This window comes from Aythya marila (assembly GCF_965140915.1).
Source record: "Aythya marila genome assembly, chromosome: 15".
Lineage (NCBI taxonomy): Eukaryota > Metazoa > Chordata > Aves > Anseriformes > Anatidae > Aythya > Aythya marila.
In genome coordinates, this window is record NC_139056.1 from 12,810,174 (window position 1) to 12,831,854 (window position 21,681).

The following is a 21,681-nucleotide window of genomic DNA, read 5'->3' on the forward strand; positions in this document are numbered from 1 at the left end:
CGAACTCAAACGCGAGCTTCGCGTCCCGGGCCTCAAGGGCGCCGGCACGGGGCTGGGTTTGGCGCAGCGAGCCTCAAACCGCGCCGGGGATAGCGAGGAGCCGTTCAGGTAGCTCCCAGAAGTGATATGCTCACACGCCTAGTGCAGGCTTTATTCCAAAAATGATTTATTTTTTTTTTTTTGTCTGGAAGCTGAGAAAGGTGGTGGGTGTGGGGATGTGGACTGCCAGGCAGAATTCAGCGTGCTACGTGAGGAAATAAATGTGTGGCAGTGGCAGTGAGGCTGTCCTTGAAGGCACACAGCTCAGGGGGCAGTGCTGCACGTTGCGAGTCGGGTAACGTACACCGAGACAACTTCTTGGTGTATTTTCTTAAGTTTTTCCACGGCATTTAATTTCTGCTGCCATTTGATCAGGACATTTCCTATTCCAAATATTTTTTACATTTTGGATGTATTTAGATTTTTATGACGCATTACTGAAGATAATTATTTTTTTTTCTCCAAAGGAAAAGCAATTGCAGCATTTTATACTTTGCACCAGAAGGAATGCACTAATAAAAGTAAATACAAGAAGCAAACATTGTCCTATTCAGGAAAGCATAGAAATACAAACATCTGAAATGCAAATACATTTTCTAAAACTGCCTAAAATAAGAATTTCAGGCATGAATGCCTCTAACTTTATTAGCAATATTTTTTTTCCACTTCTTTTACGCTCTATTAATCAGGAATGATACGGCTGACACTGGTAGAAAATAAGATGTATGTTTTGCGCAGTGCTTTCCTGAAAACACCATCAAACAAGCAAGACACAAAAGTTTGTATAGATTTTGGATCTCCAGATTAAGATGCTACCAATCCATAATAACGGTTTGTTTCTAACATCCAAAGTATTGGATTCGTTCACTAATTAATGTTCCTTATAAATATTTGGAAGATAAACAATTATCTCCACTACATGCAAAGAGAACTAAACCACAGGAAATTATAGTCAGAATTTTTTCAGCTGTCATTACAATCACAATGCTTTCCCTTGAAACTTTTCATGCTGCTACAAAGACATGAATGATTTGACTGATTCTCCTTTTCCTTCTGCCTCTTCCCTCAGTGCTATTTCCCCACAACCATGGGTGCAGACTAAATCCATGTAGAAAATTAAGAAAGCATGGTATTATTTAAGCTGAGAGGCCCTTCAAATCGTGTTTATACAGCAGCCGAGTGGAGAGTTTTGCAGGCTCAGCACTTCAGAAAACTAAGCGCTACGCAATTTTTCCCCTATATAGCATTTTTTGAGAAAATGAATGAAGGAATCAACATGTTCTCATTTAGCTATAGATCTTTGATTGGTCTGTACTTAAGCTAATAGCATAACTATTTATTTGGTATAAATAAGACATTCTACACTGAAGATTGCTTTTGCAATCCATGGAAGGAGTCTTGAAGAAAAACACTGTGAAAGAAATAATTCAATTGCTGAAATGATTTTTGAACAGAGCCAGAAAGATTGTGCTTGACATAAGTTATTGAACTCTTCCATATTTATTGTAAATGCAGCAAAAACTTCAGAAAACCTATAGCATAAAGAAACTATCAGCACTAGATAAAGGAAGAGCATGTGTCAGCGACTTCCAGGTAACAAATGTAATGCAAAAGTACAGGACTGCATGAGGTCTTGCAATGGGTCATTCGGTGTATGTCCTATCAGTATTAGGTAAAATTTCATGCAGATCATAAAAATAAGAGCTTCCTTACTCTTTCAGAATTCAGTTTAGGAATCGGTATTTTCAATTCCATCATTCTCAGATCACTTGTACTCAGCAAAATACATGAAGTGTTTCTGTTTTGACAACTGTGTTACACAATACGTCATTCTCATTGGACTCCTTACCCCAAACTTCCCATCGATTAGCATTTTTGCATGTGGAATACTTACAGGAACAAGCTCCAGCTGCCAGACACAATCTCTGGTTTTCAAAGTTGTTCCACTCACCCTCATTGCTGAGTAAGGACTGGAATACAAAGAATAGCAGTGAGATAGTAGCACAGGGACTGAAGGGATTTGAAAGTTTTCAATAGGAGAAAGGAAATTGAAGGAAGGAAGGAAGAGAAGAGAAGATAAATCAAAATTTGCTGTAAAGTAAGAGAAAGTGCAAATAGCAGACAATGGCAGGAAAGTGGACTGAGCATTTAAATTCAGTATTTTACCAAAGTGATTGTAGAAGTAGTATGCAGCTTGCAAACAGGAAGAAAGGTAGTATGGAAAATTGCCTTTTCCAACATTACAGGCAACTAAAACATAGATGAGAGACTGCACTCATGCACTTGGAAGGGACCTATAATCTTGAGGATCCAGCTGGGACCCTGGATTGAACCACAGCATGTCCTCATATTTGGAAAAAATATGCTTGTGATGGCAGGAAGAGCAACAGCTTTTTCTTTACTTTCACACATCAGTGCTTTTGCAACTCAGGAAATAAAACGTCTGGTCAACTACCATGACACAACGGGGTGGGGAAAGTACCAAAGTGCCAGTCATCATTTCCATTCACCAGCATTGCCCATAGCTTAAATGTGGAATTGACACACTCCAGCAATTACATTTGAATAGAGTGAGGGTGACATCTTGTGACTAGCTGATAAATTACAAAGCTGCTTTTTCTTTGAGTACCTTCTCAAAATTTGATCAGAATATGAAAGATACTGCAATATAAAACATGCGTTATTAATTCAAGCTACTAACTGCAATACCTGTTCTGCGCTTCTCATGAAATTTCTATGCTGGCATTCTTGTTCTGAATGTTTTGATGATTTGAAAGAAACCATTAGGCCAAAACAACAAAAATATGCAAAATCAGGTGTTCATCTGGGAAGCAAATGTACATGAACTATTCAAGAACTGTTCTTTTTTCCTCTAAAACCTTCGTTGAAGCATCAGGATGGCATCCAAGACAAATCCCAGGTTCTCTTCACTAGTTTGGATATATCTGCATGCTGAAAGAAAAATGTATTTTTGCATCAGCCTAAGAGCCCTTGAAAAGTAATGATTTAATTGATTATGAGGGGTCAGCTGTCTCAGTCTGTCACTTGGCTAGCCAGTGTGAGAGAAAAGAATGTTACCTGTGTAAAAGTCACACTAAAATGCTAGGGTCAGCCAAGGTAACGCTTCTGATCACTGGAAAATAGTAGAAAGGAGAACATTAGGAAGGGGTATTTGTCGCGTCAGTGACAGACCACCTGCATGCAGCCGGCCTCACCGCACAGACGGTGCGGGACAGCGAGTGCCTTTTTTTACTTCACGGTAAAACACCGTTAAAAACCACCGAGACCACTCTGAGAGACGGCTCAAACACTCAACTCTCAGCGGACCTGGCGGTGACTGCGGGCCAGGCAGCAAGCCTCTGCCCTCCCTTCGGCCCCACACACCCCAGGGGTCCCCTCAGGGCTCCCCTCAGCCCCGGCCGGGGCCGCCATGAGGCGAGCCGGGGCCCGCGCTGGATGTGGCGGCTCCCGGCGGGCCGGACCACGCGGCCCCGCGGGGGGGGTGCCGCTGCCGGCCCTGCGCCTCCCCCTTTCTCGTGGGTTTGGTAGCGCCCGTGCGCTACGGCCGGCCTTCGGGCGAGCCCACGGCGGGGAGTTGTAGGGGGGAAAGTGTGGTGTTAAGTTGGGGAAAGCGGGTGGGTTTTGGCTCGGCGTGCTGCTGATGGCTGCATAAAGTTGGACTGAGAAATGCGCTGAGGTGACAGAAGCGCAGGGAGCGCCTTCATCCGGCCGGCTAACTGCCGCGGCGCCTCCCGCTTCTCCGCGAATGGTTCGGCCGAACCCCACCTCGGTATCCTGCACCGAGCCGCCATGTTGGGCTCAACCACCGCCAAGCGGGGGAAACCACAGCACCACCAAGCTTGAAATAACCCCTTTCCTCTGCCATCCGAGCACCGAGCTGACACCCAAACACTCATCATCCACATTAAAAGTCTTATTGTGGCGAAACCATCGTCGCATGGAACCTAGGGCGGATTAAACCCTCCTTTTACCCCCCCCACACCCCGCGGCAGGTGGTAGGCGCCGGGGCCTGGCGCACATGGCCCTGGCGGCCCCTCCCGCGCTCCCTTTGCCGTGGCGGCGGAGCCGGGAGCGCCTCATGCAGGCCCCGGCGCCCAGCCCCGCGCCGCCCCGCGCCCAGGGGCCGGCCGAGGAGCAGCCCGCAGGGCCGCCGCCCGCCGAGCCGCCGCCTCAGGACGAGAAGGAGGAAGGGGACGAGGAGGGAGGCGAGCCCGAGGCGCCCACGGGGCCTGACGAAGCCCCGCAGGCCGCCGCTGAGGAGGCCGCTGAGGAGGCCGCGCCTCAGCCCCCCGAGGCCGCGCCTCAGCCGGGGTCCGGCCGCCAGAGCCCTGACAGGGAGGAGGCCGGGCCCGAGCCCCAGCCTGAGGTAGAGCCCGAGGCCCAGCAGGAGGAGGAGGGGAAGGAGAAGGAGAAGGAGCAGCAGCAGGAGGAGGAGAAGGAGGAGGTGAAGGAGGGGGGGGAGGCTGAAGCTGAGGCCGAGGCCAAGCCCGAGCCTCCCGCCGAGGCCGAGCCGCCGGCCGAGCCCGGAGCGCCTCAGGAGGACAAGGCCGGGGAGGCCGCGCCCGCCGAGCCCGAGGACGAGCTCTCCTTCAGCGACCCCGAGGACTTCGTGGACGACATCAGCGATGAAGGTGGGGGCCGGGGGGAGGCCGGGAGGCCGCAGCTGGGCCTGGGCCGTGGGCCTGGGTTGGCAGCGGCCGGCGCCGTCGTGCTGGACGCGGTTAATTAGTGCGGGTTGTTAATTTCCTGCTGAGCTCCGGGTCCGTGGGAGCTCCTCGTGAGTTGCAGGCAGCGAGGGGAGTGCTGTCTGTGTGCCTCCGTTAGTTAAAGTCAGCTGCTGTGACCGCGGCTTTAAATTCCTACCCGGCTGCTATGAACCTGGTTCAGTCGGTTTGTGCTTTTTCCATTCATCCTGAATAAAATAAGTAGATAAGCAGCGTGGGTTTGGAGTGAGTTACTGCTTGTCAAGAGCTGGCCTAGGTGCTCTGTGGCCAGAAAATGTGGAAAACGTATTGTTAGGAGAAAGCTCAATCTCAAGGCTTTTTAATAGGGTTGGGTATTGGCTCTTTGAAATGGCTAAACCTTGTGTAACTACACGGTTAATTATGCAAATAGTTGCTTCTGGTGTAAGAGAATTAAAACTGTTTTAGTATTTTTCTCTTTCAGGTAAATCTTTCTCGATGTGCCGTGTCAGTTCTTGAGTCTGTTTTGCCAATGCTTACTCTGACAGAAGCGCTCTCGTAGGAGCTCCTAATAGTTATGTGTATCAGAACTGGGAAAACGTTTCTTAAAGCACGTGATAGTTCCTAAGTCAGCTGGCTCTTTCAACTGGCAGTGGAATACCGGTGATAATTGTGCTTTCTAGTGTTCCAGACCTATGTTTAGCTTGATAAATAAGTAGGAAAGTATCTTAGATTAAGAACATATGTTATTCTTAGTTGACTGTGCAGCTCTTTGAACACATGTTTTTGTATCCCAAAGAGACTTCGGCAAAATTGTCTGCAAATACCCAGTTGGGTTCTTTTGTCTAGTGAAGTGTTTGCTCTATTTGCTTTATCTACATCTGGGTTTATGATGTTCGTTTCCAGAACCGAGGCATATTTCCTGTCCGCTCCTATTGTATTATTTAGGATTAATCTAGTTAACTCTTTAGCTGTATGAATAATACTGTTAATGGCTGAATTGCAGTGTTTAGGTTTAGTCACTCTTGCTGGTCTGGTTTTCCATCTGTGTGCTGCTTCTTGAGCTTCCTTATTTCTTTTGCCTTACCTTGAGAGCTGCACAGGAGAAGCAGCATCGGGCCATCAGTGTCACTGAGCCAAGGTTATCTCAATGCTTATGATAACATTACCTCTTCAAGAACAACTTGGAAGTGAATCAGCTTTAGGATTAGACCATCTCAGATGTTATTTTAACTTCTTTTATTTCCAGAATGGTGTTGGCATAGCAGAACAGCTGGCTCACATTCAAGAGAATGTGTCAGATAATCACCCAGATGCAATGAAGAAGTTTTAGCTCAGAAAATGGCTGTGTGTCCTAAAAATTCTGCTAGCTGAAGATAGCTGTGTCCCCACCACACCCCTCTCTTCTGGTGGGTGGAAAGAGCTGGCCAAACCAGCTTCCTACCTTTTGAAAGATCCCTTTGTTCATAATTTTGAATTTAAGGTAGAGGAGTTGTACAATGCAGTTATTGGCACTACAGTTCTGATTCATATGCAAGTAGACAATGCCCTGTATTGAATCTAACTCTGCCTTCCTTGGTTTGTCTACAGCCTACGAAGCCTTTTGTGAGACGTGGTATGAAAAATGACTATTAGTGCCTAAAAAAATTTCTTCTTTTGTTTTTTTTTTTTCTTTCTTGCAGGCTTCTGTGGAAGTGTCCTTGCTGTTCCTTGTGGGATGCGCTTCCATTTTATATGCAGGGAAAATCTAAGATAGGGGACTCTAGAATAAGAAATAGATGTACATGTTATTTTGCTGTAATAGCAGTTTTTGAAATGCCTTCTTTCAGTCCTTAGTTCTCATAAGCACTGCAGGTGTTTCACTGCATGTCTCAGAAATCTTAGGCAAGTGAGTACCTAGCCACAGCTCCATGTATTGTTAGCTACCCAGAGACTGGCAAAGTCCTGAAAAAATGTCTGAACTTCCAAGTATATTTGCAACACTCATCTGTGCTCCTTTTTTCCTGGGTCTGTAACCCGGAATCTTTGCATTGTGCGCTCTTCACTGACTGCTCGCCTCGTTCTGAAGCGTAAATTCAGCGTAAATTCATCTTCAGCCACTCTTGGTTAGTTGTTAGAGACTTCTGTGAATGAACCCTTTTCAAAATGGATAAGAAGTTTCATACATTAGGCTTGTTAGGCAACTTGTTCTGATAGCTGACTCTTTCACAACCTAAAACTGACTTCATTCATAAAACTTCTGCTTCTCTTGTACCAGTGGAAGTGGGGAAGTGTGTGTGTGTAGGGGCTTTAGAGCACACAGTGCAAGGACTGAACAAAGTACCCCACCAGCAAGTACCATTATGGGATGGTAGGAAAGGGGAGGGGGTTAGTGTGGCTGAAGAATATCCAGGGTATGAAAAGGTGTGTGCTTGCATTCACTTGTTGCGTGCTTAATGTGACTTGACTTAGAACACCTTCATTTTCATGTTTAATTAAAGGTTTTGATGGAGCTTGAGTTCTCAGCGATAATTATAGTGATGCTAAGGCATGCAGAGCTTCCAATGTGGAAGATCGTTTTGAATTATGCTAAAACTCTGGTAGCGTGGAAGGGAGGTGCATGTTAAATTTATCAATGTCATCAGGTTATGATCTGGGTAAGTCTTCTTGTCAGAGTTCAGGTAGTAAATCCTAGGGTTGTCTGCTCTCTCAGGGGTTTTGAGGACTTTGTGAGCCAGTTCCAACTCCTGAAACGAGCTACTAGTATGCCCGTTGGTGTCCTCTAGGTAAGGTATTTCTTTAAGGCTTCAAGAGTAACTCGAAATTTGTGAAGAAACTGAGGAATCGTGTCTTTTGACAAGAAGTAGTGTTGAAGTGATCTGTATTCACTTCAGTTGCTTCTCTGATAAAGGCTTTGTTCACCACCCAGATTCTTATATGATTGTTGAACCATTTTCCTGAATTTGAAGCCTTACCTTTCAGTTCGTGTCACTGTTCGTTTCATCCTTCAGTCTTCCTCTTTCACAGTGTAGACTGGAGCCTCAAATTCTTTTGTGCTTTTTGTTTGCAGAACTACTTGGTGATGTACTGAAAGACCAGCCGCAGGAAGCAGATGGAATTGACTCAGTAATAGTCGTCGATAACGTTCCCCAGGTTGGACCAGACCGACTTGAAAAACTGAAGAATGTCATCCACAAAATATTTTCCAAGTTTGGTAAAATCATCAATGAATTTTACCCAGAAGCAGATGGCAAGACAAAGGGGTAGGTCATGATCACACCTGCTGGAAATAGGTTTGATGTGCTGCTCTGACTGATTTACGCTTGGTTATTAATGTCAGGACTTCATGGTGAATTTTTATGGTGGTCTCTTACCATGGGCATCGTTTTCTACCTTAGCCTGTACAATCTTGACATCTAGTCTGAGCAACAAGCAGAAGTTCCTGAGGGAATGGAGGAGCTTAGTAACTCCTTAAGTTACAGCCTGGGGAGGTTAATTATGGAAACAAAGTTTAGCTGGGTTTGGAAGTCAAATTTCTGCGTGGTACTAAATGAGTTTTTTGGTTAATTTCCTGCCGTGGTTAATAAATAGATTAAAAGTCCATTTTAGTTAAAACTTGGCAGCAGTGGATGTAATGTTTATTGCAGAATGGACTGTCGATATTGTATTCTGTCTCTGCCAGTGCTTATGTTAACATTAATGACTTGAGCTTCCTTAATTCAAGTAGCCCTCCCCAGGGCTGTTTTGCCAACCTCTGATCACTGTTCCAGGTTAATTGCAGCACCTGAAATCGAGAAGAAAGCTGACCAGAAATGATTTTCTCCAGAGGGAGAGGGCACAGAAAAGAGTTGTTGTCTGGTTTCTCTCCCTAAAATCCATCTAATACCTGGAAGGTTTTACTAAGTCTTGTTACTGAGGTTGGAGTAGCATATCCATTGAGAGGTATCCATTAAAAGTGGGATTTCTGGGGTGAGAGATCCTTATTTCTGTAAGGTCAACACGAGGAGAAAAATCATTCTATCTCTGTGTTCATGTGTTCTTCACCTTTTAGTGCTGCTGCTAGTGCTTGTTTTGAAAAATTAATATCTAATATTTAGGGGAAAATATCAGAGGCAGTGTCTGGTAGTCTTCAAGATACTTCTGGTTACTTCAGGATACTGAAAGACTTCCTGAGTCTGCTGGATTATAAATTAGATTGTGTTAGTGGCAGGGAGGAAGCTGAATTATGTTGAAAGTAAATGAAAAATAAGAGCTGCACTTTGAAGGTCTAAACGAGCAGCTACAGCAAGGCTTGCAATTTTTAAACAAGGTCTGTCATTCAGCTGGGAAGAGCTGCATACTTGCCACTTTTTTTTTTTTTTTTACTAGCTTTCGTTACAGTTTTGTGAATTCACATTTTTCACCTACTGTAGCCCTTTTACAGAAAGGATATCAGTTAATTCATATCTAGTCCATATTGATAAAGTATGCCCATGGTCAAAGTGGAAATTTTTACAGTAACTGATTAGGGACAAAACGAGAAGTTACTCTGTAGATGGTGGGTACTGAATTCCGAATTCATCTGTATTGTGTGGAATTTTTTGTGATTCTGTCCTTTTACCAATGAACATATTTTACCAATGAACGTATTTTTGTATTCCTGCATCGTAGGTACATCTTCCTGGAGTACATGTCTCCGTCTCATGCAGTGGATGCTGTGAAGAATGCAGATGGATACAAGCTGGATAAGCAGCACACCTTCAGAGTGAACCTTTTCACAGACTTTGATAAGTGAGTGCAGCTATTATGCTACACAGTTTTGGGGATTCTAATCAAGAGAGTACCTACACTAAGTGTAACCAAACAAATTGCTCTTCCAGGTACATGACAATCAGTGATGAGTGGGAAATCCCTGAGAAACAGCCTTTTAAAGATTTGGTAAGGTTGTGTTTTGTTTTGTTTTTTTTTTAAGTGATTATTAATAATGTACATTAATGATGTTATGAAAGTAGCAATACCACATACTCCTTTGTACTCACTGTTGTAAAGTGACAGGAAGAACTTAAAGGTTGTGTTTAGTAGTTCCACATAGGAACTTAGGATAAATAATGACTTCACACAAGTAATTTAAAAATAGAATTTTGAAAGCATCTCTTTTTTAAAGTGTTTGAGGCCTACCTCTGTTTCTTACCGCTAGCTTTGTAAAATGTCCTGTGGAGAAAGTTTAAAATAATTTGTGCCAGAAGTGTCAAGTATCATTGAACTGCCTTAAAGGTCCAACTTCTTATGATATATTCTGTTAGTTTCCAGTAACCACTGGTCTGGATTATTTAATATCACTTCAAAAAATTTCTTTGTAATGGTAAGACTGTGAAGTTGCATGCTCTCTGAAGACAGACTTCCACCTGCCAGGTAGATAGTAATTTGGAGAACTTGTCTTCCTAGCCTTTGACTCACTAATGATCTCTTGTTTTTCTTTAGGGGAATCTGCGCTACTGGCTGGAAGATCCTGACTGTAGGGATCAGTATAGCGTGATCTTTGAGTCAGGAGACCGGACCTCCATTTTTTGGAATGATATCAAGGAACCGGTTCAAATTGAGGACAGAGCAGTGAGTGTCCTGGAAGTGCTGTACATTGCACATACACATCAGTCTCATTCATTCTATAACATTACAGTTTTCTTGATTTAAAAAACATCTTTTTTCCCCCCATTATTGAAATACTTTCTCTTCCTTTGTAAGAGAAGCGGTGAAATTACATCCTTTAAAATTAGACTTAGCTGCTTAGGTGAAACAAATGTGGAGTTCGCTTGTCTGTTTTTCCTTTTCTTTACCTCTTCATGATGCCTGTTAGTTCCATCATCTGTATATTATGAGTGATTCAGAAAGATCTGTGTATGCAAAGTCAGTTTGAGGAATACTATTCATTGGTGCTGAATATGCTCTTAAGCATGCAGCTGCTCATCACTTTTTGCCTTTCTGCTGACTGCAGAGGTGCTGAAGAGGAATAGCTGGTTTGGTAACACCATATAAAAGGGAGAGTTAGCGTGCCTGTGTGCTGTAGCCAAGTTCACTTGCTAAGGAAACTGCAGAAACATTTTCTTCATAACCATTAGGTGCTGCAGTAGAAAGAAAGGTGGCTCTGGGATGGAGGCAGCTTTGCTTATCACCATGGTTACTGGCCGTGATCTATATGGCTGATACCTCTCTAACTTCTCTGAAGGTCAAGAGCTGTAGTGTTATTAGGAACTTGCCTGCTTACTCTTCTGAGAAGGGCATGTTCTTGCTAGAGCTGAAACGCAACAAAGACCACCAAGCCTGTTGGCGTGATTCAACTGTCAGTTACCGTACAACGCTTGTCACTGTCCCTGCAAAATATTTTTGTGATCAGTAAGATCAAACAGTCTCAAATGAGTTCTCAACCTGAAGAATAAGTACTGTGCATTATGTGCATGGAATTTAAATCCACAATTTAACATATGACTAATTCTGAGATCTTCACTGAATAAGTGGATTTGTGAAATGTGATGCTATGAGCCACACACTAAGTCATCCCCCTTCAGTAATTCTGAATGAAGCTAAACCTTTCTGTATGCATTTTAATTTTAACTTTTTTTAATTGCAGCGCTGGACAGAAACCTACGTGCGTTGGTCCCCAAAAGGTACCTACCTGGCTACCTTTCACCAGAGGGGCATCGCACTTTGGGGTGGAGAGAAGTTCAAGCAGATTCAAAGGTTTAGTCACCAGGGAGTACAGCTTATTGACTTCTCACCCTGTGAAAGGTATGGTGTATGATGTTGGTTTGGGATAAGGGAACAAAAGCATGAAGTGCATGCGTTCTGTCTGGTGTGCTTTCAGATTGTATGTGACTGCCCTCTTTGGTTCTCTTCTGCCTTTGGAAGTGCTGCTTTTCATACATTTTAGAATGAGTGGAACTCTGCCTGACTTTGTTTTGACTTCAGGAAAGATACTTAACATAATCTGGAATAATTGCTCTATAAAACTGAGCTGATAGAGTATCCTTGAAGTCTTCGTTATTTGAGAGAATGGTATTTTCTCTCTTTAGTTGGATAGGATGTCCTTAGTATTAGATTTCTATTTCTTTGGAAAAAAAAAATTAGCTGAATAGCATCTTCCAAGTCTATAGTACTCAAATTACTTTTTAAAAAAAACTTTATTTCACGTTAAAGAGCTCTTGAGAAAAGGCTACAATAATTTTAGGACTGAGATGCATCTTGTTTGGCTAGTTTTCAAGCAAGATGTTTGGATGTGATTATTTATCTTTAAACGGAGATGTCTAGCATACCTGTAGATCAGGTTGGCAAAGGCTGGTGGATTTATATGTGGTTTAAAACCAATTCTGTTCTCAGGGCAAACCTATATAGTAACTACCAATGTATTTGTTGAATTTCCTCTCTTGTAATATCAGTGTGAGAGAACTTCCACATAAAACTAGAGGCTTTTCAGCTAGAGATGCTAGGGATTACTGTGTCTTGAAACTTTTTCGTCTCCAAGAATCCCATTAGGAGAAGTGCTGTGTGCAAGTGCATTTTATTTTAATATTGTATGGATGAAAGTGTGCTTGTTACTGATGTGTTAAATGAAATTTCAGAAGTGAAATTGATTTATTTCCTTTATAGATATTTAGTGACCTTCAGCCCTTTGATGGACACGCAGGATGACCCTCAGGCTATTATCATCTGGGATATTCTGACTGGGCAAAAGAAACGAGGATTCCACTGTGAAAACTCAGCTCACTGGCCTATTTTTAAGTAGGTTGCAAAGCAGCATTTGAGAACAAGTAGTCCTAGACGTTGTTTAATTAGTAGATAATTCCTATCTAATGTTCTTTTTATATTTGCTTAGATGGAGTCATGATGGTAAATTCTTTGCTCGAATGACTTCAGATACCCTCAGTATCTATGAAACACCTGTAAGTTCTTGTTTTTTTGTTTGTGTTTTTTAACTTTTTTTTTTGCACAATGCTTTTTTGCATTACAATGTCAGCATTTCCCATGGTGTCTATTCTAAAATACATGTTTTAATAATGCTCTGTAGAGTTTAAAAGGGAGTAAATCTATTTGCTTCTCTTCTCTTGATCTTTCCTGGGTGAAAAAACTTTAGCTGACCCTGACAGCAAGTTTCACATTGGTTCTAGAAGCCCTGGAGAGCTCAATATACTGCTCAAGAGTCAGTAGGATTAAAGTTATGTGATACCTCTGAGTTCTCAGTAGCCAATGAGTGCCAGAACACCCAGAAGACTATAAATTGCAGCATAATCTAGTTTGTTTTATGTTTTCATTATAATACAGATTTCTGTACTCATAAAAATCATCACAGGATTAATTCTATTGGTAGTTGTGGTATATGTGTGTTCATAGTACAAAATAGGGGAGAAATGATCTCTCAACACCATCCAGTTTCCTAGTTTGTGCTCTTTTAATAAGAATAAAGGGACACATGTACATGCAAGAGTGTTGCTAACTTGAAAATTATCAATTTTCTCTTTTAGTCTATGGGTTTGTTGGACAAAAAAAGCTTGAAAATCAATGGGATAAGGTGAGTGTATTCCTTTGTAAAAATAAGCACTCTTTTTATCAGAGACTTTCTTGTGATGAGATGAATCTTTATGCTGATTAGAGCAAATGACCTCATGTACTGAAGTGGTCAATCTAGACAAGCTGGAAAAAAAAATAGCTCTCCACTTACTGATGTACAAGGGTGACAGCTTCTGCGCTTGGAAATCCCCTTTGTGGCAACGTTTAATCAAGGATCTACCTTAGTATCCTTTTGTACTAAACGGAACAGGAATGCAGCTTGTTAGGGACTACCTTTTAATTTGTGTGCTGGCTTAAAGCAGTGCACTGTATGCTGCCTGTTGGCGAGGAACTGGTCTGTTTTTGTGTATGTTTGCACACTAATTCCTGTGGCTTTTTTGAGGTACCTTTTGGAAAGCAACAAAAAAAAGTGTACACAGTTGCAAAAGCATTGTCTCCAGTGTAATTTCATAGAGGGGAATTGCTAATTGGTTTAATCATGTTTCTTAGATCTTCTGGGTTTACACAGTAAAAGGGTCACACCTAGTTAGTGATTTTTTTTGCTGTTTTGGTAACATTGAACATACTGCAGTTTTAAATGGCAGTTAAAAATAAGTTATGATATATATGTAAGTTAGTAAACTGTCTTCAGTTGTTCATCTGTATCTACAACACTCAGATACAGAGGTGAAAATGGTTTCTGTTTGTGGTCTAACTACAAATTAAAATGGAACTATGTTTAATTTCCTTCCTGTAGAGATTTCTCATGGTCTCCAGGTGGTAACATAATTGCTTTTTGGGTGCCTGAGGACAAAGACATTCCAGCGAGAGTGACCTTAATGCAGCTGCCTGCTAGACAAGAAATCCGTGTACGGAATCTGTTCAATGTTGTAGACTGTAAACTACACTGGCAGAAGAACGGGGATTACCTGTGTGTGAAGGTAGACAGGACTCCAAAGGGCACACAGGTATGTGGATTCTGTGTTCATAAAACTTGGTTCCACCTCATGCTGATACTCAGTTTTCTTATAGTGCTATTTTTCGGTATGAACACTGTAAATTACATGATGGAAAAAATAAAAATAGTTTTGACTTGAGTTTAGATCACGTAGATGCAAACATTACATACGTTTGGCTCTCCAGGATTGGTTTTGAATTTAGGCATACTTTGGACTTAATTTTTAAAATGAGAGCTAGATGCCTTAGATCTTTTCCTACTTACTGCTAAAGTTGGTTTTGAGTTCATAGGTCATGCTGCACAATGTATCTTATGTTTATCTGCTTTAATTAAGTTTCTTAACAGTCTGAAAGAAACAGATTGTTGTATACAATTCTTTTGTTATTATTTATCAGAACAGAACGATTTAGAATGTGTTCAGTAATGAGGCATACAGTATTTCTCTGCTCGTTAAGGAAAGAAATGTTGACTCTCAGTTCTCATCCTGAGATCTGACAGGCCATCCTATGCCTGACAGTTTAAAAAAACAAATTGTTTGTTCTACTGCTTCTGTACTGAATAATGAGTTGATCTTGACCTTCACAGGGAGTAGTGACCAACTTTGAAATATTCCGAATGAGAGAAAAACAGGTTCCAGTGGATGTGGTAGAAATGAAAGGTAATTCCAATTATTTACTCACTTCCGATCTTTAACTATTTTATTCAACATTTTTTTTTGGTAGACACTTGCATGTTTGTTAAAAGCTTCCATCAACATGTGACATTTGTTGATGACAATTAAGATATTTACGCTTCTGATGGTAGCTATACTATTCCTGTTGCTGGGCTACTTATGTAAAGTCTGGGAAGTAAAAACTTTCATTGCTGTTCATGTTTGTAGCTCAGTTTCAGGGAAAAAAAAAAAAAAAAGAATTGACAATACTTGGGGAAAAAAAAAGTCTGAATGTATTCATTCTGTAGCATATCAGAGATATTGGAGCTGTTGTGTCTGACCAAAAACACTTCCCATAATGTCCTGCATTTGCCTTATCAACCTTTGTTTTAAAAGGTAGTCTTTGTGGCTGAGTTGAACTGATATGTTCCCTCTGCTTAGCATCCTGGTGTTCTTTGATAACTGAAAGCTTTTTATAATTGACAGAGTTTTGATCCCTCTTTATTTTTGTTACAGAAAGCATCATAGCCTTTGCTTGGGAACCAAATGGAAGCAAGTTTGCTGTATTGCATGGAGAAACTCCACGGATTTCAGTTTCCTTTTACCATGTTAAAAACAATGGGAAAATAGAACTCATAAGTAAGTGACTAAAAAGCCAGTGAAAGATGTAGATGCCAAGCATTTTGCCTGGCAGTAAACTCAAATTGTGGCTGTTTGTGGTAGATAGTGTGGCATTAGGTGCTATGCATGAATGACATTGCGTTCAAGAAATCTAGGCCTCTGGTGACAGCTAAACTGTTTTCATATTGAATCAGTCCAGGGTCTGGGAGTGACATGTTTACAAGCCAGAATGATTTTGTGGTCTTGGGAGGTTTGTGCAAGGCAATAGCATAGACTTATTTGGCTAACATGTGACAACATTTTTTTTTTCCCCAGTTGGGTATTGGGCTTTCTGATCCACTCTTCTTTTCCGCTAGCTTTGTATGTTTTAGTGCCACTGGGTTTTGTCTTCAGAAATGTAGAGCTAAGGACTGTTGTGAGGGCTTGCTTGCAGAGTTCAAAAATGTCTTTTGGGGAATGGGTGTTGTAACTGCTTGTAAGCTAACTGATGACATTGGATTGAGATTTTTTCTGGACTTGTTTCTTCCCAGAAACGTTTGACAAACAGCAGGCAAACACGATATTCTGGAGTCCTCAAGGGCAGTTTGTAGTGTTGGCTGGCCTCAGAAGGTGAGCATTGCTCAAGTTACTGGACACAACATTCCTTTTAAAGCATGAAAAAAGACTAGAGTATCTCATGAAGAAGTGTTTGCTATCTATGTGAATGCTTTAATATGAGTTTTTATTACTTAAATAGGCAAAAGAATCTTACTGACTTCAACTGTTTACTTGTATTGAAGAGGCTTTCTGTAAAAGAATGTTAATTTTGACCTGTGGTAATTTGTCAGTTGGATTTTAATAGGTACTTGACCTTATTAAGGCTTAAAATTACTTAATTAAAACTCTCTCCCAGTTGCCTTGCTATAATTCTGATATGTCTTTGCAAAATAAAGGAAAACAAGATGCAGTTCCATGGTGTACTTTGTAACTTCTACTTGCTATTTCAGTCACATCAAAAGACAAATGAACTTTTCAACAAAAAAGTGGATATTTAGAAAGACTTCTTAGCTGCTTGTTAAACACTGACTAATCCATGTGGCTCCGTAATGCATTTGTTGTTGTGAAAGCCTCATGCCTTCTGGTGGGCAATAATACTCTCACAGTACTCTTATGACAAAGCTCTACTGTAAAAGTTATCAAAAAAAGTTCATGTTTGAGCAAGTAAAACTTATTTTAGCCAGAAGAATAGTATTTGGCTTTACATGCTTTCAGATGAACAGCACTACTTATCTTAGAAATCCATTTTAGTTTTGGACTTCACTCCTTAAATGTCTAAGCATATGATTTTTAAACTTTGGCTGTAATGTGGCTATAATATATTTTCATCGTGACTTTAGGAACAGATGTGAAATGGGTTAAAGGTCACTGAACATAAAAATGACGGTTGCATTCTTACGTGCATTTTTTGTTTTATTCATCACATTGTTTTCTAGCCACAGGCACGTGTTACTGGTATGAGCATGTTTCTTGGTCGCTTGCTGAGAAGATTTATTGTAGTGAGGAGCTGTAAAGATGTAGCTTGTGAAATCTGTTTTTAAAAAAATGGGCTATGCTGGCATGTAAAACAATCTCTTGTTTTGTCTTTGCAGCATGAACGGTGCCTTAGCATTTGTAGATACATCCGACTGCACCATGATGAATATTGCTGAACACTATACAGCTTCAGATGTGGAATGGGATCCTACAGGCAGATACATTGTGACTTCTGTGTCTTGGTGGAGCCACAAGGTAGTCATTCATTCTTCCTTTCCTTCCTATTCCAGAGGTATTGACAAGTGCTATTAGTTAGGAAGAAAAAATGCCTGTCACTGGTCATACAACTTGTGCCTGGCACCATAGTTCTATGTTTGTTTCTAAACATCAGTATTTGCCTGGGCCATTGGCTTCACTGGTTGTCCAGAGTAAGTTCTGGAAGGGCAGTTTACAAGTCTAAACCAAGTATCCTTTTTCTGAATGTTCATTGTCTTTACCTGTTTGGAACTTGATCCTCTGTGTGGGAACTTGATTTCCGTGTGGTCCACACAGAATTGCTATGTCTACTTTCATGTGGTTCCGGCCACTGTACTGTAATCCTTTCCTGTACAAGCACAGAATGAGTTTTTTAGAATATGTTAGAAGGGCTTGCTTAGTCTTAAATTGTTGTGATCATCCAGAAGATAACTTTATGCAAAGCTTCAGTGAAACACATGAACTCTATTTTGCTGCAGAATTTAATTTCTGCAGTAAAGACACAAACAAAAGATCATCTCACTTCTGTTGACTAATTATGCTAATTTTATTAAAAACAAAAATTAATTGAGGATCAGAGTAAAGTTAGAGCTTATCTTGACGGAGGCGTTGCACTACTCTTCCAGGTGGACAATGCATATTGGTTATGGACCTTCCAAGGCCGTCTACTTCAGAAAAACAATAAAGACAGGTTTTGTCAGCTTCTGTGGAGACCACGACCAGCTACCTTGCTCAGTGAGGATCAGATAAAGGTAGTGTGTTCCACTGACATGCCTGTTGATGTTGTTTTGGTGTATATGCATGCTAGGTTTACTTTTCTCAAGGATGAGGTTTGAACTGTTAGAGTTTCGGAATTGCCTTTCTTCCCAAACTTGTGTGTGTGTGGGGGGAAAATATTGCCACAGGGGACCTCATTTCTGGGAACAACTGTAAATGTTACCTGTTTTTTAAGTTTGAAATAGAAGTAGTGGCCGGTTGTACTTAAATTTAAGGTACAGCGAGAGGCTATAAAGAACAACAAACCTGAAATTAGCTGTCCAGGCTTCCACAATTGAATATTTATGGAAGTGTTTACATCTTCTGTAAGCCAGGAAGAACAAACAGAATTACAGTGAAGGGGAATTGCCAAGAAAAGAGATGTTTTCCAAAAATGCAAAACCTGTTTAGGCCTACCAAAGGAATTCTTGCAGAATATGATAATTGCTTGTTAGTCTGATGTCCTAGTTGAAATAATATTCTGTTTTACAGCAAATTAAAAAGGACCTGAAGAAATACTCAAAGATATTCGAGCAGAAGGATCGCCTGAGCCAGTCCAAAGCTTCAAAGGCAAGACAATTTTGGAATATAATACTGTAGATGAAGCTCTTGTAACATGCATGTTGTTACATTGTAATGTTTATATATGTTAGATTTTTACCTTTTATAACAAACATCTGTGTTCACGTTAATCCAGATGTTTAGACTCAATTCTCATATGTAGTTCAGACAGATGCCACTAAGCTCAGGATAAACAGTAATGAATCTGAGTCACTGGTGATACCTCATTAAGCAAAAGTTGGTAAAATTTGGGGGTTCTTAGTGAGTTGCTGTATTAGCCACTCTTTAAATTAAAAAACTTTTTAAGAATAATCAAAATAGCTTTTAGATTATATGAAAGATTTTGCTTTTTTTTATTTTTTTAAGTCAGTAGAAGGTATGTTCATAAGGGGCAAAAAAAAAAGTGCCTTGCTAACAAATGCATTCTGTATGGATTTGTTTTATTGCGGGAGCTACCAACCTCTTCTTGCCTCTGTAGGAGCTGGTGGAGAGGAGACGTACAATGATGGAAGAATTCAGAAAGTACCGCAAGATGGCACAAGAGCTGTACATGGAGCAGAGGAACGAGCGTTTAGAGCTTCGAGGAGGTAAGCCATGCACACGGTACTTGTAAAAACTTGATGTTAGATAACTACCACTTCTTGCCAAGCAATAAGTGTTTTAAAAAAAAAAAAAAAAAAAAAAAAAAAAAAAAAAACCACTTACATTGTCTCTCTTTATTTCCTGCTAAAGCTTATTATCCCCTGTTCTCTGAAGGTTTTGTCCTTCTTCTCCTGAATCACAGTCGATTTTGATTTTGCACAGGACAAAACTCAAATAGTGCTTTGTGTTTTATGTAGATTATTTCTGCTTCAAGGCAAGCATTGGCGTTGACCTTAGCATAACTTAGCATGAACCTGTGAAAAGATTCAGGTGTTGTGTATAATCCAAAAAAATCCTCAGGCTCTATAGTGAGAGAAAGTAATGCCTTGTTTGTCATTTAATTTTATTAACATGTCCTTGTTATGATTTAAAGCAACAAATAGTTCTTATTTTGGTGCTGTTTTAAGGACTGTGCCTAGCAAGAGTATCTAATCTTTCATTTGTTGCCTTGTTTAATATAGTGTTAACACTTTCTCTATTCCAGGGGTAGACACAGATGAGCTGGACAGCAATGTTGATGACTGGGAAGAGGAGACTGTTGAATTTTTTATCAATGAAGAAATTATTACCCTTGCAGAACCAGAGTAATCTAATAAAACTGTGGTAAGATAGCTTACCTCTCAGTGGAAGGGAACTTTTTCTATTAGCTGCCACTACGGATTCAATAATTTGTTTCAGAAGGTTGTCTGCTCGTTGCGTGGGTGTGCGTGCTGTTCTTGAGTTCGTTTGTTTTCTCTGTGGTTAGAGCAAACAAAAGCATTCTTAAGTGATCAGACTGTGAGATTTACAAGCTGTACTGAGCAGAATATCATCTATGCCCTATCTTTCCGGAGTGATCAAAGCTGTGATAGAGCTAGGGTCAACTTTTAAACACAACACATAGCAAGATCATAAAGTTGTTATTAGGAGAAGTTGAAGTTAGCATTAGATGGGAATTTTGCTTTTTGTAAGAATGTTATGGTAGTTAATACTGGTCAGGGCTTTAAATACCATGCTAAAGATAAAGCAAGTTGACTATGGGCTGATATAACTCTGAGCAGATGTTTAAATAGCTACTTGAAATCTGCTGTCACTTTCTAGAAACATTGGTTAGAATTTGGGTAGCAGCACTTTCTCACTGTCACTGCTTGTTGCTGAAATCTTTGTTTAATCCAGTGCTTGTCCCAGTTCTGCTTTGTGAATTCATATGGTGTAGTTGTGTGTTGAAAACTGAGGGTAGTTTCAGCAGCTGATGCAGAAGGTCGTCTTTTGAAGAGTTTGAAATTTATGTTCAGGAGGAAATAGTTTGTGAAGGCACTCATGTAGGACGTAAAAATTGAATTGCATTCCTGCTCTGTCATGTTTAGGACTTCATGTAAGGAAGCGGAGGCTGGAAGCATGCCTTTTGCAGCTGTCACTGTACAGTTCTGTAGTAGTTTCCTGGTATCTATGGAGCCAAAATGAAAGAGCAGTACACCTCTTGTACCTAAAGAAAAACTAATAGCCTTGATATTTGCAGTTGTATTTAGATCTAGTTTCTAGTTTGTGTCCTGTATGTGGGAGATCTTTTATGGAAGAAGGAGGGAAAGAAGCTATGTAGTTTCTAGAGTTAAACAGTTTAAAAGCAGGTGAAACACATGCTTTTGTAGCTTTTTATGAGATAGCATCTGTGGTTAAGGTCGAGCTGTTTGTATAAGGCACAGTAACTGACTCATCTCTTTTTTTCCTTTTCCGCAGCACCGCCATATCTTGTGCTAAAAAGAAGTTTGTTCGTTTTCAGAAAGCCTACGTTGGAATTTTTAATCCATATTCTTGCACTCTGGAAGGGTGGATGCATCAGATTTTCTCCATTCTGACACATTGTAGTGCCTTTAAGTCTTGCTGCCTGCTGCAGTGAGATACTGAAAAGGCGCTGCTTTTAAATTTTTTTTAGGGTTCAATTTTCTTTTTAAATCCACTACTTACCAGTATTTACTTCCTGACTCCTGTGCAGTACTTGCCAACTGGCAGTTTTTGACGACTGCCAGTGAAGTGAAATTCCTCAGTTGACATCTCTTACACAAACCCACACACACAATGTTTCTGTTCCAGGACTCTCTTTATGTCCCAAGTGCATGGACAGGTGTTCACTTTGTTTGGGGAAAAGTCACCAGAACCATTTTTCGTATGATGTGTTTTAGTGTGCTGAAGCAGCACTACAGCGGGCTATATCCTCCTCCTTTCAGATTGTGAAAGGATGTCTCCCTTAAAGAGCTGAATATGGAAATAAAAGCAGACTGATACTAAAACCAGGCTGGCTCTGCGTTGTTTGTAGGGAATCTTTCCCTGAATGATCAAGCATACCCAGATTAATGCAAATGTTTGCCCTATTCACTTTATTGTTGCTTTGGATTGTTTTTTCCCCAAAGTTCCTGTTCTTGTATAATGCTGAAGTTTTTTTTTTTCTTTGCTTTTATGGTGGTACAACTCATTAATTGGACAGATTAACCTGCTAACTGTAGTGAAGT

General features: G+C 40.7%; 1 protein-coding gene across 1 annotated transcript; it reads left to right on the forward strand.

Moving 5' to 3' along the window:
• Positions 1-4,063: 4,063 nt before the first annotated feature.
• EIF3B (eukaryotic translation initiation factor 3 subunit B) lies at positions 4,064-21,462 on the forward strand. Its single transcript, XM_082772679.1, has 19 exons — positions 4,064-4,691; positions 7,792-7,984; positions 9,372-9,491; positions 9,581-9,638; positions 10,182-10,310; positions 11,326-11,483; positions 12,342-12,473; positions 12,568-12,634; positions 13,214-13,260; positions 13,996-14,206; positions 14,782-14,854; positions 15,365-15,487; positions 16,000-16,078; positions 17,098-17,236; positions 17,863-17,988; positions 18,485-18,562; positions 19,032-19,140; positions 19,680-19,798; positions 20,912-21,462. The coding sequence occupies exons 1-18, from the start codon at positions 4,079-4,081 to the stop codon at positions 19,781-19,783; spliced, it is 2,559 nt and encodes an 852-aa protein (XP_082628805.1). The 5' UTR covers positions 4,064-4,078; the 3' UTR covers positions 19,784-19,798; positions 20,912-21,462.
• The last annotated feature ends 219 nt before the right edge of the window (positions 21,463-21,681 follow it).

Excerpts from the sequence above, each read along its gene's own strand:
- EIF3B (XM_082772679.1), top strand. The coding sequence starts at position 4,079 with ATGGCCCTGGCGGCCCCTCCCGCGCTCCCTTTGCCGTGGCGGCGGAGC. Across the intron at positions 9,639-10,181 it reads AACAGCCTTTTAAAGATTTG|GGGAATCTGCGCTACTGGCT; the intron begins GTAAGGTTGTGT and ends GTTTTTCTTTAG. Across the intron at positions 14,855-15,364 it reads GGATGTGGTAGAAATGAAAG|AAAGCATCATAGCCTTTGCT; the intron begins GTAATTCCAATT and ends TTTTTGTTACAG.